At 42.8% G+C, this 19,174-nt stretch overlaps 1 protein-coding gene across 2 annotated transcripts in view; it reads right to left on the bottom strand.

Annotated features, from left to right (window-relative positions):
- The window catches only part of ADCY5 (adenylate cyclase 5), a 223,830-nt gene that overhangs the window by 9,747 nt on the left and 194,909 nt on the right, over positions 1-19,174 (bottom strand). For both annotated transcript variants that reach the window (XM_037396829.1, XM_037396830.1), the window contains exons 11-16: positions 17,461-17,558; positions 14,664-14,751; positions 8,061-8,177; positions 6,374-6,538; positions 3,913-4,088; positions 45-71 (exon numbers count right to left, since the gene is read on the bottom strand). In XM_037396829.1, coding sequence (XP_037252726.1) covers positions 45-71; positions 3,913-4,088; positions 6,374-6,538; positions 8,061-8,177; positions 14,664-14,751; positions 17,461-17,558 — 671 coding nt within the window. The remainder of the gene's footprint in view (positions 1-44; positions 72-3,912; positions 4,089-6,373; positions 6,539-8,060; positions 8,178-14,663; positions 14,752-17,460; positions 17,559-19,174) is intronic.

Below are 19,174 nucleotides of genomic sequence, written 5' to 3'. Positions count from 1 at the left end.
ACCAACAAAACCCCATAAAAATATTTCATGCCAGAGTGACTCACCATGGGAACGTTGCATTTGGAAACACGCTGAAAAAAACCACAAATACAAGGTTAGCAGAATGTTTGGCTCCCTCCCGCACTCGTCCTTCCATACATCATCCAACAGCACTTCTGCAATGTGGCACCTCGAACACTGTGTGGAGCTATAAGCCCTTTTAAAACAAAAGATGGAGGGGGGGTGTGGTGTGTGTCGTCTCTGCTACACTCAAAAATCTAGAGCGATGGTGCCACATGGTTAACGTGGTTAAAATACCCAAGCAGCATTAAGTGTCAGAGAATCATTTGGGATTTTAATGTCAGTGTGGGATGCTTAGCAAATGCTTGTGCATCCGTCACTACTTCATTAGGTCAGGCTGGAAAATTTTATCTGAAGGAAGCTTTGGGCTAATACCTTGTAAGGGACAGCTCCTCTATTCCCCATTTATTGTAGCATGGAGATGTGTTTAATTCCTTTAACTGTAGCACTACTCCCTTCTTCTGCAAGTTACTGATCTCGTGCTGTGCCAGCTATGGGTAGCACACACAACTGCACTAAAGAAACCCTTACATGAATTGCTATTACTGTTCACAATAGTGCAAGGTACTCATATGAAACAGCTGCTGGAGAAGATTTTAGGTGTGCTTGTCTTACAGTGAAAGGTTGGAAAGGAGCTTTCTGGTAGGTAGTAGCTGTCTGAGTTCCTGACTGATTGATTGCTTAATGCTGCTGGGTTTCTTCTCAAGTGTGGGTGGAATATTAGGTGGCTGAGAATCATGTACATGGATCTCTTAAAAAGCTATTTAAATGGAAAGAAGGACATCAGTGGTAAAATTACTGTAGTGTCATTGTTGCAATTACAGTTTTGCAGGCTACTAACACGATACATCTTTAGCCTGAGAATCTCATGGCTGTCTCGAGAGCTTCAGGCCACAGTTTTCTGGGGCTGAAGGGAACCTCTCACTACAGAATCAGACATGCAAATCATCAAAATTGAAATAGCTGAGGGAGCCTAACTGGGCATAAAATTAAAAAATAAAAGCATAGCGACTCTCTAACCTTGTTGGTTCTGAGACATTTTCTGCAGCTCTGAGCATGGAATTTCTTCTGACACAGATTTTGCAACCCACTGTTGTCTTGCACACAATTTATTGCACGGCCTTTTGGCCAGCTCCAACACTGAACACATGTGCTTGGACATGGACACGATGTAGGAACCCTGGGGATAGTGACTCCCACACTAAAAGTTGGATCTAGATAGAGTTGGAAACACTTCCCACATGCAGCATGATTCCCCTACTCCCCTAAATCACTACCTGGCCAAGGATGACTGACTGCCCCTCATTATTGCTCTGTCTTATGATGGCAGCATGGCAGATCTGACCTTCTGTACTGGGGCTGCAGCTCACTGTGGGTGGTTAGGCTTGCTCTAAAATCTTCAGCAGAGACTAGGAAATGTACCAAACTCAATATTTACAATAACGCTTTGGATAACTCAAAACGCCCAGTGCAAGCAATAATGGCATAACATTGGTAGGTTGCTTCCCCCATGTGCCAGACATCTCCAGCAGCAGATGGCTCTTTAATTACTGGAAGGTAACACAGAGAGAAGCTTGCTAGATACACGCCTGCTCAAGTTAAGTCCACATTTTTAGCCGGAAAGGTGGCTGATTTTGCTCCCATAGGGCAGAAGCCTTCTCACAACCACGATGGCAGGGACAGACAGCCCTCTAAATCACAAACCTCAGCTCGAACAGAAATGATGGGCTTGATGAACAAATCACTGGGCAAAGCTCTTTGGGCTCCACTGTACAGGAACCCAATTTACAAGATTACATTGGTCTATCACATCTTTAAAACCAATGCATTAGTTTTTTCTTTTGCATAGGGAAAAGACAATATGATAGCAGCTTTGGGCATCCAGTTTATACTTCACGTGTCACCACACTGCTGTGTCACTGCAGTCAAGTCTAGCAACTCCCTATGTGCTATAATCAGCTTTTCAGTTGCTTGCATGCTGGGTTGGTTTGTACACAGAAGTGTGAAGTGACATCTGCATCACTTCTAATTAGTCAAGAGTACCATAATGGCTGCAGAGCAGACAGTAATTATGTAGCTACAACGGGCACCCAATTAAAGTAGTATGAGGTCATGTTGCTTATTTTTTTTTTATCAGCTGGACAATAAGGTACATCTCTGAACTATGTGCTACATGCTGAGCTCCCATTTCCCACAACACACAAATGGACTGCCAGAAACTGGGACAATAAATAGCTGTGCATGGAGCTCTCCAGACAAAACAAGTATCATTTAGTGAGAGAGAATATAGCATCACAGAAAGCTATTTCTGGGAAAACATGCTAACCTTCTCCACTTTGTTATTGACATTTTGATTGTGAAGTGACATAAATTATACTTCTAAGTGCTGTAATTTTGCTTAATTCTTGACTTAAAAGAATAAAATAATATTTGGGATACAAAACGCTTTTATTTCTCTAATTGTGTTAGAAAGTGCTAAATAGTGTCCACTGTTGGAATACATAACGTCTGCCAGAAAACGGAGGGAAAACTCGTTTTCCCCATACCTCCACAGAAAGCTGCGTGAGGTTTCCTACATAACTTCATTTGCTTAACATGGCAGTAAAAGCCATACCTCCATTAATTATTACTGGGCACACAGAAATGCTAAAATCATGGAATATTTATGTGAAGGGCAGAAATAACCAGATGCATCTAGCTTGAAGGGGTTAACGACCATCACAATTTCAGCAACTACACAAGCTACTTCATAACATATGAGGTAGCACTGGAAAGGACCAAGTGAATCTTCTCAACCACCCTCCTGTCCAAGACAGGAGCAACCACAGCTATCATCCTTGACAAATATTTCACCTAAATTGGTGCCTTCTAGATCTCTGTTCTCTCACACCTTGGACTCTCCATTATCGTGAACTGTCTTCTCGTCCGTCCCACTCCTGACTACAGCAATGGTCCACTGCTCATGTCTTACAGGCGGCTCTCCTTATTATGTGCCCTGGCATCGTATTCACCTTTAGGCAACACCATGGTTTTATTGACTTACATTCGTGTACAATTGTTGCCTACAAGGGGAAATCATCAAAACAAGTAGGTAACACAACAATGCAGCTCCCAGTGAGAAATGAAACTTGTGGAGGAGGACGGGTTTGTGGATGTGCCAAACTTCTCTCTCTGGTGTGACCTTCAGGAGAGGGGTAACCATGTCAGTGGAAGGAGGTTGCCACACCATGATTAATGTATGACCTGGTGATGACAAACTACCTTTTGCAAGTAAAAGGGCAACTGCCTACTCCCACTTAGCCCAGGCTCTCCTGCTGGGAATTGTGCTGAGACCAGCTGTTGTAATGGCTTTTCAAATGTGGATATTTGTCCAACAGCAGCTGTCCCAACCTGGGATTGATATACCAGGTGTCCAAACACTGCGGTGGTTCATTATCACACCCCTGAGCCAGCTCAAATTTGTTTGAGGATTTTTTTTTCTTTTCTGAGAAATGACATTTCTATGTTTGGAATGTAATACCAGAAGAAGTGAGGATGACTAACTAAAGCTCCCCATTTCCAGAAGAAAAAGAAATACAGATCCGCTCAGATTCCAGTTACATTTTGTTATTAATAGATAGTTCATTAGTCAAGTTCCACATTAAAAAGATCTTAAAGGGAACTGCATTCTTCTGCTCTTCAGAGGTGGAGAGCAGCATTGATAAGGCCTTTAGTTTACAGCCATGCCTTCTCTGGTACCATGGCCTTCCCTTGCTTGCACCACAGCCTTTACACTCCCATCCACCTAATGCCACACTGAAATCATTGGGTGAAAGAAGTCAGATGAAGATTTCAGAAGTGAAAGACACTTACTGGGTTTTAGCTGTAACCAGGAGATCTGCATTGTCAAAAAGGTTGACCCCTGGCACTTCCACAATGAGAACATATATAAATTCAATGATTAACATAAGGATCAGTTTTCCAATACAGCTGATCTGAAGGAACACAGAGCAGGCCAGGAGACTCAGTAAGACACTGTAGGTAAAGTACTGTATAAAGACAAAAAGGGGAAAAAAAACCCAGAAGAGAAATGAATGTCAGCTGAATAAATCAAAACTGAAAACAAAGGAAACTAAACAGAGGGACAGAAAGGAATTGGGATCTATGTAGTTGAGCTGACCGAACACGTACACCTGGGGCTGCCTGTGGGATTCTACCATGCTAGAGGTCAAATGTTAAAACTGAATTGATGGAGAGGAAAACTCTTGCATTCTTCATCAGGCATTATTTGCTTTACACTCAAGAAGCGTAGGGCTCGTAGCTGTATACCCAAGGTTGTGATGTAGGTTTGCCCTGGACATGATTACTGAATTAGCAGAAGGCAGTTATGCTGGAATACTTTGTGCTTCAAGGTCTAATTCTGGACTCCAGTTCACATACCTGCACAATACATGGGACCAAGGGTATTAGTAATTCACACCACCAGGACAGATACCCACTTGAGGCCAACTGGGAAGTATCACCCCTGCTGATGTGACACACTGAATCCATTGGCAAGATCAAGGCTGGACAAAATTCTACCAATGCCAAACACCACGATCATTTTTTTCTGTCAGCAGTTGCAGAAGTGTGCACATGTGTGGTAGTGGAGCCCTCTGCCACATGTGGGTGGTGGGGCAGCAACTGCTGCCCATCTGAGAACTGAATGTTTAGCATGTCAGTACTTTCAAATGTCATTGCAGCCTGCAGGTGCCATTCATGGCTGATGGGAAGGCTAGGATGTAAAACAGAGAGGCACGTTATCCAGCTCATTATTGTCCTGCAGTCTTAAAGCCTGTAAAGATTTAAGCTTCTACTCTGTCCGGACAGGCCTATTTCTGGCAATAAACCTGTATCAGATGCCTGAGGTGATCCATCTTTCAGTTAAAAGCAACCCCTAGTTGAAATAGAAATATGCCTGTGTTCTGAGCTCATTTATCAATAGTTCATTGCTTATATATTAAATTAGAGAAAATAACTTGTACAGCTCGTAACTTGACTCTTCAGTTTCTAGAAAATTGGGTGGATGTTCCCTGTGGCTGAGGAGTAGGATCCTACCACCTCCTGAAAGCACACTGGGAGCAACAAACAATGCCTGTACCAGATCCAACATCTGCCCTGCAGAGTACAGGGGAGGGACTCCTCACTTCTTAGCCCACTGACCGGCAGGACCTGGCTCAAGGCTGCCATAGCATCCTTAGCATGCAAATGGCTGTTCCTCATGGATAAAATCCCTCTCTGTCCTGGACCAGCACTCCTGACAACCTCATGAGGGACACAGTCTATTTCTAGTTCTCCATTGTGCCAGATTTTGCTCCTGGGTCTTTCTACTTTGCAGGGTTGAAAGTCACAGTAATGGTGGTCACAGCAACCTCACTGTATCAGATAGGGACCATATTCCTGCTAAGTTAAATGGAAAAATGCTCAGTGGGATACCAGGGCTTTCAGTAGCACCTTGGACATCTGGCTGATAACAGATCAGTCATAAATCTGTCAGGCCCCCATACACCCAGATGACCTTGACATAAATTCTGCCCCCATCCTAGACAGATCTTTTCAATTTCCAGTAGACAACAAATGTAATGGCCATGACCTAAAAACTCAGAGAAAGGTCTTTGAATAGCTATGCAAAAATATTGTATTTTTGGCAAAGCCTTCTACCAGAGTGTAAAGCATAGTTGGTTTTGGGGTTGGGTTTGTTGTTGGTTTTTTTTTTTTTTTGGGGGGGGGGGGTTTGCCATTAGAAGCATTTGTATTTTGTTTTAAACAAGTTGTTCTGACAAGGTAGGATTTGCATTTGCAAATTGAAGCAGACCACTAACAGGGCTGCTAACTTGCCTGAGTCGAGTCCAGAACCTATTACACCTAGTGAAAGAATATATAAGCAAAGTTTTTCATAAGGACATAAAACAATGGAGGGAAGGGTTAATCTGTGACTAGACACTGATTTTCAGTGAACTGATTTTCAAGTAACACTGAGCACCCACAAACTCCTTTGAAATTACTTGCAGTTCTACATGCATTAAGGACATAATAAAGGCAATTTTTCCTGCTACAGGCAGGATCCAACAGTTATAGAAGTCTACTGATTATTCAGCCCCAAGGAACTTAAAACATTAATGTGGACTCACGATAATAACTTCAGACATTTAAGTTTGTGCATAGTAGCCTGTGTCAGTCCTATAATGTCAATCAGGATCAAATTTGCTTTCCTCTGAACCACTGAGATTTATCACACAGGTTTTACAGCCTCTTCTCAGATCAAGCTCTGTAACCCATTTTTGCCAAGCAATACCTCTGGAAAGTTGCAGTTGGGCAAAGGACTGTCACAGAATCCCTGCAAGGTGCCCAGGCTGTAGTTGGAAGTCAGATTGCTGATAAGGCATATGTCCACCCGGTCAGGAGTGATGTTGTATTCTGCAGCCATGCAGCTGGCGAGATCCACAGTGCTGCACATGAACTGAAGAAAAAGATGGTATTAAACTCAATGGCATAGACAAGGAGAAGAAAACAAAATAGTTCATGCAAAAGTAGCAATGTGCAAAATATGCAAAATGAAATCACCGGCTTATGTTTATGGCATGTGTAATGGCTATGTTTTTTCTCCCCCCCAAATATTAATTAATAAAATCCAGGCTGTGCTCTCTAGAAAGCTAGTTTCATGTTCAACTTCACATACAACTTTATGTCTGGAGGTTCACAGGAAGAGGGGCTGTAGATATTAAAATATATCCTGCTGTCTGTTACAAGGTCCTGGTGTTGCTCTATTTCTGCTAATGGAAATTTCTCAGCTGATAACTTTCCCTTGCCATCTTTAAAGCTGCTGCTGTGGGTCCTTCTACAGGGAAGACTTTAGCATCAAGGCTTAAAGGCTAATGTGCTTGTTATGCTCAGGAAGCAGCAGAGGCCCATTCTGATCTTCTCCACATGCTGCTCCATTTGTCCATTTTGCTAATTTTTACACTAAGCAGGTCATGAGTGCAAAGTACCACACATTATGCAAAAAAAAAAAAGGTCTAATTTCTGCGTGGTGCTCAGCAACCTACACCAGCTCTTTGCAGGTGACTGTGGAGTAAGGTGATGGGGTGTCAATGCCACTGAGTTAGTGCCTCCCATTCAAGTACCTCAACAGAACATAAAATTGTTCCTAAATCTCCACTATGAGTATTGGGAAGCTGAGGCAAGAGCAAGTACTGGTCTGGTTTTTAGGTGTTTAAGCCTCTCCATGCCAGTGCAAGTCAGCACTGCCCCAGCTGAGGCCATAACTGAGAGGAGCAGAGTGCTATGTGAAGTCTTTGTAGCTACCTCCAAGCTCAGGGCTTTAATCCCAGGTCCGTTCCTCCTTCCCCCCCCCCTTCTCTTAAAAAATGAAATAGATGTATGCAGAGTAAAGAATACTCAAGTGGCTTCTTTAACATACATTCAGCCTTCAAGCCATTTGTACAGGTGAGAAAACAGCAGCCACAGGGTCCTAGAGAACAGCCCGTCTTTCTCTGAGTTTGAGTGCAAAGCTAGAGCACCCCATCCCAGAAGTGCAACTCAAAGCCTTCACAGTCCTTGTTAGGTGATTACTGCACTTGGAGCAGGATGCTGCGCTGTGCAGAAGGCTGGCACAAAGCCTACACAACACTTAAGTCCCACTCAGTGTTGTGGGAGTTAAATGACGCATCGCGCTAGTGCTGGCCCTTTGCTAAGGGGTACGAATCAGGCTGGGCTTATGTACTTGGAGCAGAAGCATTTAAAGAATCAGAAAAGAATATGGGCACAAATCGGTGCCAGGCATATAACTGGCTATAGGGATGCAGCTGTCAGGCTCCCATTTCTTTTCTGTGTCCAAAAAACAAAGGGGAACTGACCTCAGATGCTGTAAGCATTAGGCAGGATTAAATTAAACCCAGTGGTTCTAAGGGTTGCAATGCTGCAGAGCACCAATAAGAAAACCATGCAGAACCATAGGAGTGAAAAGGAAATAGTGCACATACCATGTTGACAAAGGCAGATAGAAAAACCAGGATAATGGCAAAAACTCCAACTAAGGTACTATTGGTCCTGGACTGTACAATCTTCCTAGAAAGGGTCTGGAGTGGAGCTGGGAAAAGCTGGATGTGACAGGGAAGAAATAATAAAAAAAAAAAAGATGAAATAAACGTGTAAAATCATTACTTGTTCTACAGATTACAACCCACATTTGAGCTGCCTGCATCCTTCAGCACAGGATCTGTGCGGAAGGCACACAGGGGTTAGGGAACGGTGATGGAGATGGCAGCTCCAGGACGAGGGTGAGCAGGAACGTGACCACCTCGTGGCAGCAGGCCCAGCTGGCTCACCAAATCTACTTAGTCCTTCCTAATGGGAATGATGGCTCCTGAGCCGAGATAGCATGGCTCGCAGGGCTGTACTCATCCTGTCGTGAGAAGCAAACCACAAGCCATCTGTAACTGAAATAGCCAGGAGGTTGAGCCTGTAAATTACTGGATCAAAAATTAACAAAAGCAGAAATGAAAAAATACATGTCATATCCCTCTGATCGCAAAGGCATATCATAGGACTTTCTGGTGCCATTTCAGAAACAGACTGTTGAAAAGCCCAGGCTATCTCATGATCTGTCAGACCCTTAGTGAAAGGCACTGCAGACTGAGCTGGCCTCGTCACCACAGACACACAGGGCTAAAAATAACCACGGGTAAGGGTGATCACAGAGCTCCCCCAGACAGACTGTCCCAGTGATTCACTACTATCAGAGCTAGAAGCTTTTTTCTAATTGCTTTCTGACTGCAGGCCACCAGCATGTTTTGTGTTAGGTGCTGCATCGTATTCTGGGCAGCGACGGTGTGTGTTAAAGCAGAGGCTAACCAGGCGCCCTTTGCAGCAAGGGTCACCCCTCCGCATCGCGTGAGGCCTCCTTGCATCGCATTAGCTACAAGAGAAGTACAGAAGACAATGCAACCAGCCCTTTCTCTTCATACACCATCCACTGTCCCGGCGCAAGCTCAGGGCTGGAGCAGCGAAAGATGGACACCAGAAAACCCTCCATGCCACCGTGCCGGGGCAGAGAGGCTCTGCTGAAGGCTGCCAAAGTTTTTTCCAGAACCCAGCTCTCCCCACCAGCACGCTGCATGAATAACCAAGCCACTAGAGGGTATTTTTAGAGACACAAAGAAGCTAGCAGTGCAGCGACACGGCACTGCAATTTAACTATGACTAACGTTTCTATTAAAAGTCTTGCTTATCCCTTTTATCCTTCACTCTTACATCTATAGAGATGCAACATTTTGGCACTGCATAGCTTCCCACACAGCAGTCCTACAGTGTAATTACAAAGTGTTTGAATGGCCAAAGCACCGATTAGCTGGTGACTTTTACAGGGGGAGAGAGAGATTGTGGCAAGAGTTTTGAAAGAGCTGATTTCAACTGCTACCAGCACATGCACAAAAATCCAGCTAACTCCAGGTGAGAGGAGAGGGCAAGGCTCTGGGGGGAGGGGGGCGGGAAGAAAGGGGAAATTTGGATTATGACTTATTTGCACTGAATGAGGATTGATTGCAATTCACTGAAAGCTTATGCAACCCTTCAGGCTCATGTAGACACTGTAAAACAAAGCAAAACACCTCTCAGAAATAAACCTTGCTCAAAGAGAAATCCTTGGCTCTGTTGCTAAACACAAACCAAAATATCTCCTTGCCCTACTGTGTCCAGCTGCTTCCATGCAGACATCAGGTAGCAGCAGATCGCTACCAGCGCAGGGATGTGGGAAATGCCATGGGGCTTTCCTCTGCTCTAAACTTTAGAGGATTTGGAGGGAGAAGGAGGATTCATGTTGCATTTAGACAGTTTACTCACTAGATTACAGCAGGACAGGCTTTCATGTCACCCCTTTGTTTAGGCCTCAAGTCCAAGCTCCACAAAGGTATGCACGGAGCTAACCTCCTTCTGTAATCTCTGGGAAATCAGGCACCTAAATAAAACTCGGGAGCACTTTGTTGTGGATCTTGGCTCAAGCCCCTGCTGCCAATGATCCCAAAAAAGCCTGACTTTGAACCAAGCCTGAGATATCAAGCAAAGCTATCAGTGAAAGACACTTAAATTCTAATGAAAACATGTTTTCTTTGTATTAATCTTGGTTCTCATTACTTTGCAAACTAGGGAAAATTTTAGGTCAGTAAACAAGTACAGTAAACAAGAAAAAATCCTGAAGAGGAAACAGATGCCAAAAACCATAGGAGGTCAGGATTGCAACAGAGAGCACAATGGTACAACCGTGCCACGCATCTGAGGAACCTCTGCCTTGCGAGCAACATTCATGGAGGCTCTGCAACATAAATAATGCTCTTCCCTCTCACAAAGGCAGATAGAGATGAGGAATACTTGCAGCTTGGAGGACTTCTATGCCAGAAATGGGGGACCTGTGTCAGCTCTGACAACGCAGCTCCAGTCTAGCAATGTTCCCTCCATAAAAACATCCACAAGTCAAGGGTATAACAAAAAAGAAGAAAAAAGAAAATAAGATTATTTCCTCTCCCATATTGTAATAAAATAAAATAAAAACCCTTCTGTCCTAGGAAAAGAAGCAGAATATCAAGATGTTATAGTATGGTGAAAATCCTATACTGTTGCGGGTTAGCCCATTGGTTTGTATTGTCCAACACCATTTACTCCACTTAATAAGACTCAAATCTTGCCAGAGTGAAGAAAAGGACAAGGGAAGGTCGATGAAATGGCAGCTCTAAACCTGCATGTGCAGTATTGATAACAGAGGCTGAAAGAAAGAATGTGATCCATTTGGGAAGCCAAGATTTACATTTGGGTTGCCACACAAGCTTGAGGTAGCTCATTAGCCCTCTTAAAATTGCCCATGTAAAGAAAAATAACCACAGTGGGAAAAAGGAAATTGTATTGTCCAGTCGATTCCAGGTCATTCTGAATTGAAATGCATAAATGCTGCTGGAAGATACTATCTCCCAGAAGACAGAGGCTCTGAAAGAATGCAGGTACCAATGAATATACAAAGGGAAGGCAAAGCACTGTTGTACAGGTGGAAGTCCAAATTTAAAAAGCGATCCAACAAGTACTAGTGTTACACTGAAAATGATCCACAACCTCCAGTCATTTGCATGACAAAAAATACACTAAATAAAAGCTGTACTTTGCAATAATGGCTGATGGCAGACAGAAGAGTACTATTTCTCCTTTTTGGTTCTTACATATATTGTGGACATGGAAAACGGCTTAGATAATTGCTGTTGTCTTGCGAGATGAAAAAAATTATGAGGTCTTCACATTCTGATTTTTCAATTTGTAATAAAAGCCTTTGAGTCATTTTGAAGCACATTAAGATGCTTCTGGAGTAAAAGACATCTCCAGGCAACTTAATATTGCAAGTGCACTTATGTAACTTATTTCACGGTGATTTATTAGTCTACTAAACAAGTACAGTTTTCAGAGGTATTTTTTCCCCTGCTTAAGAAAAAAAAACCCCAAAATTAGGAGCATCTAGACCAGCTTTGGGAGGCAAAGAAACAGGCAGGCAAGCTGCACCTATGTAAGCTACAGAACAACATATTTTCTCATAAAGGATAACTTGAAATTTCTCTCATATGTGCTTCCAGGAACATGCAAGAAGTTGAATTCAACACAGCAGTGTAGATACCAGAAGTTAAGGATTTTAAGAAGCAACACAAACTTGATAAGTTAGTAGCAAAGCAGATGTCTGTCGGTGGAATATTTGCAAAGGGATCCTGGTTCCCATGACCTTAGACTCTATTGGGAAGGAACACCATCTCACAGTGGCCAAGACTTCATGGAGCATCAAAGTGAAGAACTGGAGCTCTCTTGTTTATTACAGCTGAAGAAACTTGGAAAGCCAAGCTGACTGCGTTGGCTGTTCCAGGATCAACTTCTAGTCCATGGAGAATTTTATAGTGGAAGATAATAATGACAGCAAAAGAAAATAAAACATGATCAAGCTGTCCAGAAAGAGCCTGCTGGCCATTGTCAAAGCTAAGGATGGAAAGGCAAAAACAGGGAAGGAAAATCTCACATGAAAGCTGGAAAGAGGAAGAAAAAGGAGTCACTTATCATGTAACAGCACAGCAAACAGGCCAAAGTTATGCTTATACTGCTATCCTGGGGTGGACACCTGCTTTCCAGCTTTGTGTGGAATTACATTAGTCTGTAAAAGACATGCTCTCCTATCCCACATTCAAGTGTGAAACAGAGCAAACAATGCTGACATCCTTACATCAAAATTTCACCTGAAGGATTTGTGAAAGTGCCTTCCTTATGCACATGTGTAAAAATGTTTCCTGGAGCAATGTGGAGTACAGCAGGTCAGTAACACTGCAAAACCAAGGGCTGGGTAAACCCACTGTTTAAAAACCTCTTGACTTGAAACACTAAAATCTTTCATGATAGAGGCAGGCTGCAGGTACCAGAAGCTGCTGCCATCAGATGGGTAGCTGACAAGCTAGAAGTAGCTGTCCCCTAAACAAGCCATTTCACAATCAGATGTTGTCACTAGAGGCTAATTTGGAGCCCTAAAATTAGGGTAATTAAAAAGGCACTGGAGCTATAAGGCCTGATATTTTCAATATTTGCAATCTGTGCACAGAAGACACTGGCCGCACTGAATGTCATACATAAACAGCTTGTGGGTCAGAGCCAACATGCTGAAAATTCACTTTTGGAAATACCAGGAGCTTCATAAAGTCCTATAAATTCTGATGTTAGTCTGAATTCCCTCTGATGTCTCATGTTCCCAGGGCCTGTGCACTGAGAAAAAAACAGCCTAAAAAGTTGCAGGCACCAACAAACAGACCTCTCCTGCAGGTATTTGGAAGCTCAAGGCAAAGAAAACACGACTAAATATCTGCCTAGGGTCACAGGGACTGAAAAATCCTGTGTGCCTTTTATATTAATTGTTAATTAAGATCAGTAGAACTATTAAACCAAAAAGCCCAAACCAAAACCAATAGCTTTGAATGATGACAGAAGAAATGAGAGCTGCTGTCAGTATGTGGAAGCAACCTAAGCCTGTAAACCCCAGTGGATGACTAACAGTTGTGCACTCTGAAATTCATCTTTTTGCAAGTCAGCCAGCTTGAATGCATCAGAGGTCTGGGTCTGCCACAGCTCTTGCCCCAGTATCTGCAGAGCACCAACAGAGCTGGTGTGGTGCGGCTGGCAGTGCGCTGGGATGTTGCTGCCAGTGGCACTGCAGTGTAAGCAGGCTCCAGCACAGCTCTGCACCCAGTTTCCAAGTCCTCTGTGGCTGTGACCAAAAGCCACACTGGTTATTATTTACTGCTAACTGCACAAACTGCTGATACTAGTTTACAAACTAATGGCACTCAGCAGCATCCTCATGTGCAACAGACACAGCAAGTATAACCAGGAATCTTTGGGTACCATCTCCCAGCTCAAGGGACATAAGTCTTCCTATTAGCACTGTTATTTCTGACTTGTAATTCTCATTACTGGTAAACAAGCAGGACCAATTGGATGCTGTGCTTATGAACTAGGCTCCCTTTAAAATTGTCATAAGCCCAAGGGAAGCCCCGTGAGTGAGTTGTTAAGTTCAAATATAACCTCAAGCTTCTTTCACTGGGAACATTTTGTAGCTCTTATTAAATGAGAAGGCAAAGCTTAATTCTACAAATCTTTCAAAAATCAAAAAGACATGAAAGGTGCAAGTCTGTCAAGATCACCCACATTCAACTGCTGAAAATGGCACAGAGAAGATAATTAGTGAGGCAAATCATCTGCCTGACATAATCCATTACTCCACAGTTTCTTCTGCAGGAAACATATTGCTACTGAGCTATTTTATTCCAGGCTCTGAGGAACAAAGCTGAGCTTGGGCTAAGGAACCTGAATCTGAACGTCTTCCACGTTCTGACACTGCTAGACTGGAAGGATTTCCAAAACTGCAAATACAATCAACATTGTAATAGGAATACCTTTGAGCGAAAAAAATAAGCACATCACCCTTCCCAAAGTGCTTACTGCCAATTTACCGATTTAGACTGCCACAAACAATTAATCTGTTTTTGGATTTCACACAATGTATTTCTTTGCTGATCAAAACCAGTTACAAGAAAGAGTCCACCAAATGTTGGAATCTCTGTACACTCATCTGAGAAAGGCTGATAACCTTCTATATAGCTTTTGCTTCCCCCAGGACATTTTTCCTTCATGATATTCTGCTTCTGGTTATCTGCCTACCCAAACATGCATATGCAGCAGGGGCCAGTACACAGGCGACTCTGCAGGAAGTTTACAGGGAGGAAATGAATGGTCAGTGTTTCATTTCACATTGGAAAATGTGTTCTTATATCAATATCAGAGTGCCTGCAGGGGACTTCATAGACATGCAGATCCACAGAATGGTTACTTCTGACTGATCTAAAGAGATGCCATCCCTAACATCTGTTTGCAGTTCATTCTGTCTTATCAAAGGCTTTTTCTGTAACCCTTATCACATAGTGTAGAAAGGGTGGCTGACAAAACATGCTCTGTTAGCTGAAGAAACAGATCGCTGATCCAGTTATCTTAGGCAAAGGACTCTACAAAGAAACCACAGTACTCACCTTCACACAGGAGTAAATGACAGAAACAAACACCACCGTGGTCAGGATCAGGAAACAGGTCAGGTAAAAACCCAGCATAAATGTAGAGCTGAAATCAAGGAGAATTTTTTTCTTAAATGCACACCATATAGAATAGCTACAGCTCTACTCTCCAGAACATGACATTTGTACAAGCGATGACACACTGTACACGCTTTCTAATTAGGAGAGCAGTGGGAGATAGTAGGTGCCTTGATTACGAACAGATACTCTGTCCTATTTCAAATTACTCACACAGGCTGCAGAGCAGAGAATACCACATCTTTTATGGCAATCACCTTCCTGCTGGGGTGACAGCAGAGGAACTGAAAAATATTTAATGTGCTACAGGAGCTCATAGAACAACTTGCTACGGCAGGTCGGCACCCGGCTGGCTGCGGGCAGGAGATGCCTGGGAAGGAAAGTGTGCTGAGCACTGCAGTGCGGCTGGGTGGGAATAATCTCAATGGGAATAGCTGCCCGTCCTTGCTGTGCACAGGGAATATCTGTGCTGCACCATGGGAGCAACCATGGCATGAGGATATTCAGGGAAAACAGCCTTAGCTTGGCTAAATTCCTGTTCCTCCCAACTTTGAAATGCAAACAGAACCTCAGGACCAACTTTGTAGTATGCAATTTCATCTGTTTTGATCACCAAGATACTCAACAACAATTTCTCGTGATTGGTCTCAGTGTGACAGCATAAGGCCCCTCCCAGGACTAAGCCTTGTTCATAATTTAAAGGAAGTATTCTTGCGACATGACATCGAGGCAAACCACACCAAAGCCAACTGGTCCCTGTGTTCTCTCATGACTACTAAGATAATTGTACTTGTTTGAACCTTCGTGAAATTCATTAAAGCTATTCCTCTTTATCATTATGAATTATCAATGCCATTTTGTCTCTAGTTTCAAATTCAAATACCATGGTGAGTTTCATGAAGCTCTGATGGTGACACATCCTGTGGTTTCAGTTGCTGCTTAACTCTTAACTTCAATAACAACCCAAACCATGCAATTGAAATATAAGAGAAAACAAACCAAAAGGTGAAGGGAAGTATATTTTACCTGCAGTTAAAACATGGAATTTTATTCACTCTTGAACCAGATCACCATTCAGACAGGCTAGGCTGCCTAAAGGGCACTTCAGAATGTACCAAAAGACCAACCACCACCCTTATGGGCAGTGTGGAGGGAGACTGAGCAGCGTGACATTTACACCACACTGCCATAGGGGATTGGCTCCTGTGTAATACTGAGTCAGCCATATGGCTGCCACAGATCAGAAATTGTCAAGTTGTCATTTAAATGTTAAACTGGGTTTTAGGGAGACAGCTTAGTAGCTGCTTAGGGACTTTGATAAGCAACACAAAGGCTGGTAAAGGGCCTTTGCAGGTGCGAAGTCATAGCAGTAATATCTAGAGATCCAAAGCGTAAGCCTTTGCTAAATCAATTACTCCCAAAGAATATTTTTTTATTTAATTAACTATGCATTAATTGCTGCGATTGATCTAGTTTCAATTTTGAGCCTCTTTCAGCTTCAATTCCAGTTTCGCAAAGCGGATCTGTCTACATAGTGCATTTGTACTGATGTTATTTTGCCGATTCAATCCTTTTGTGAGCAGAAGTGAATGTCTTCTTGCCTGGGAGAGCAAATGACCTCAAAGATCAGACTATGCATTGTTTCCATGACCTTCCCAATATCTGATCTAAACACTACAAACCCATCTCTACTCTGAAAAGATCCGTGGTGTGAACAGAAGTAGAAAGCAGTTGTAATGGCATAAAATAGTATTGGAGTTCTCTTTAAATGAGTTCAAATCGTGTTTTAATGAGCTTTAAAAGCTCTCTTTTTTTGTCTTGTAATGAAGATGAATTTGGAGTATTTTCAGAGCTTGTGTGATCTTGTTCTTCAGATTAAAAATGACTAACTCCATATTTGTTTCCAACACAGCAGAGCTCAGTGAATGATGTATTATTGCTACTAAACCAGAGCACAGGAAATACCAACGTGCTTTAATTTTAAGGGATTTTTTATGAACTCTTTGTGAAGAAATACCATGTCTGCAGAGCTCCCTGCTGGAAAAGATCTAGGGGGTTACACTGTGCCTTTCAGACAAAGCATTTCACTGCAGTGGTCCAAGAGCACTGTGCCCCACAGCCCTGAGGAGTTTATGCCATCCTTACCTGGGGAAAGAAAAGACTGCAACACTTAAACCTGGAGTGAGCTACTCAAAGCTTGGGCATGTGTGGCTCAATTCTCTAACTACCTTTTGTCTTGCACTGCTGCTCTGAGTCCAGAAGAATAACTGTACGAGAGGTTATGCCTCATCTGTTAAGCAGACCCTGAGACCTCAGTGCTCTGAGCAACGAGGCTGTGATGGGTTTTTCGCCTCCCTGTCCCACTGCATTCAGATAACAGGACAGCCTAGTCTTGCGTTATGAACGTGTATGCAACCTTAGTAGGCAATCCTTCCTACTTAGTGATATTTGTTTTCCACAGACTTATAAATGTGCTGAACTGACCTTCCTAAAATGAAGGTAATGGTGAGAGAAATCATACTGGGAAAACAGAAATCCTCATGTGCCAGTGAGGAGGTTTTAATCTGTGCTAGAAATGAGTGAAAACAATAAGTACCACACATCACTTGAGCATGAATTATTTAAGGATTTTTCTCTTCCCCTTGATGCTCTGAATTCTCAAGAAAAAAACCAAAGAAAAGTAGGCCAGAATAGAGGAGGGGAGCAGATGGGAGCAAAGGGATGAAAAGGTACTCACTGTGGCACGATTATGATTTGAACAAAGCAGATGAAGAGGAAGACTAGGGAGGCACAAGCCACGTAGGCTCCAAACCTGTCATCCACCTGCTTGGAGTACTGCAAAAAATGCAAACAGGGTTATGTTAGTGGGAAGTTTGGCTGGCTGCCTTCTCTCCACAAAAACTTCTTACTTGGCTTCTGTTTAGGTCCTTGGAAAGCAGCACTGGTAGGAAATGACTAACATTACAAACTCCCCTTCTCCCTGGGCAAGCTGTAAGCACTTGAACAGACCCAAAGGCCAGGGAACAAACCCACACAGCTGGGCGAAGAGAGGATTCGCCACGTGCCCCTTGCATGACAGGAACAGAAATGGATTAACTGGGACCAGGATTATAGGTCACTGTCGTCAGACCTAAACTTCCTCCAATGGAAGTTTCCTCCAACAGGGACAAATGTTGTTAATGAGAAAACCTTGTATTTTGTGCAGACGGCTTGGCTCGTTCTAATGGTAGTGTGAGGATGCTATGGTTTTCACACAGTCACTTCATCCAACTACTTGTCAACATATCGGTCACATGGCAGCTGCATCCGTTTCCCAAAGACGCTTTATTTAGCTTGAAGCATGGTTGTCAGTACAGGCGGTCACAATGTTTGAACAAAATAAAAGGTGCTCAGAACAGGTGAACTGCTAATTTCCCTAGCAGTTTTCAGCTATAAAATTGAAGGGAAGGAGTGGGGGGAAATTACATGCTTGAGCTTTTATGCAGTCCAACACTGATTCATTGAACAGCTGTAAATCCTGCAAAGGTCTGCTTTTGCAATAGGTTGTAATTTCTGTCATTGAAAGAGTGTTTCTAAATAAAATTATAAAATATTTAGTGCAAACTTATTACTGAAGCTTTTTCCATTGAATAATGAGTTTAACTTGAAGACCACAAAAGTATCCCAAGGATCTGTGCTTGGGCAAAAAAAGAAAAATGATGACTTTGACTTTCTTTGGGCAACTAAAACCAGCAGTTTATGTAGTACCCTTAATAACAGCATCCAAGTACCTTTGGACTTAACTGAATTTAACTTTGCAGCCATCTAGAGCCCATGTTGTCTCTGTTATACAGACAGAGAAATTGAAATGACCTTTGCCTCCCAACAATATCTGAAACAAAATTAGGAAGCAATCAGCTATTCAGGAGCCCTAGGTGTCTTACTCCTCTTTGTCACATTTGTGAGATGAAGAACTTGTTGCTTAAAATGGGCTCCCAAAAATGGCTGGAGTATGAATTGCATCCCAATGACCTCTAGTAGCACGTGGAGCTCCCTGGGGGGACAAAGGGCAGGGAAAAGCCCCACCAGAGGTGGTTCAGAGCTCAGGCAGGCTAAAACAGGTTTCTCCAGTGATTTGAGGGAGATAAGGGGTGACTGCAATCTCAGTTTGGATGCCTCAAAGTCAGAGAAGAAAATCTGGCTTATTCTGGATTCCCTTTACAGCTCATCATTACATATTCACATGTGTCTGACAGAAATGGCTTGGTTTTCCTGCTCAGTGCTCCCTTCCGATGACTGTGACTTTCCAGGGACATTATTATATATTAGTATATTATATTAATATTATATATATATTAGTATATTAAGGTTCCCATGAAGAAGCATGGATTTTTTAAGACCGCAACCCCATCTCCAACACCTAAACCCTAGCTTTACCTGCAGTTATAAAAGCTTGATCTTATGCAGAAAGA

The sequence above is a fragment of the Falco rusticolus genome, chromosome 8 (assembly GCF_015220075.1).
Source record: "Falco rusticolus isolate bFalRus1 chromosome 8, bFalRus1.pri, whole genome shotgun sequence".
NCBI classification, from domain to species: Eukaryota; Metazoa; Chordata; class Aves; order Falconiformes; family Falconidae; genus Falco; species Falco rusticolus.
This window is presented reverse-complemented; position numbering and strand designations above follow the sequence as displayed.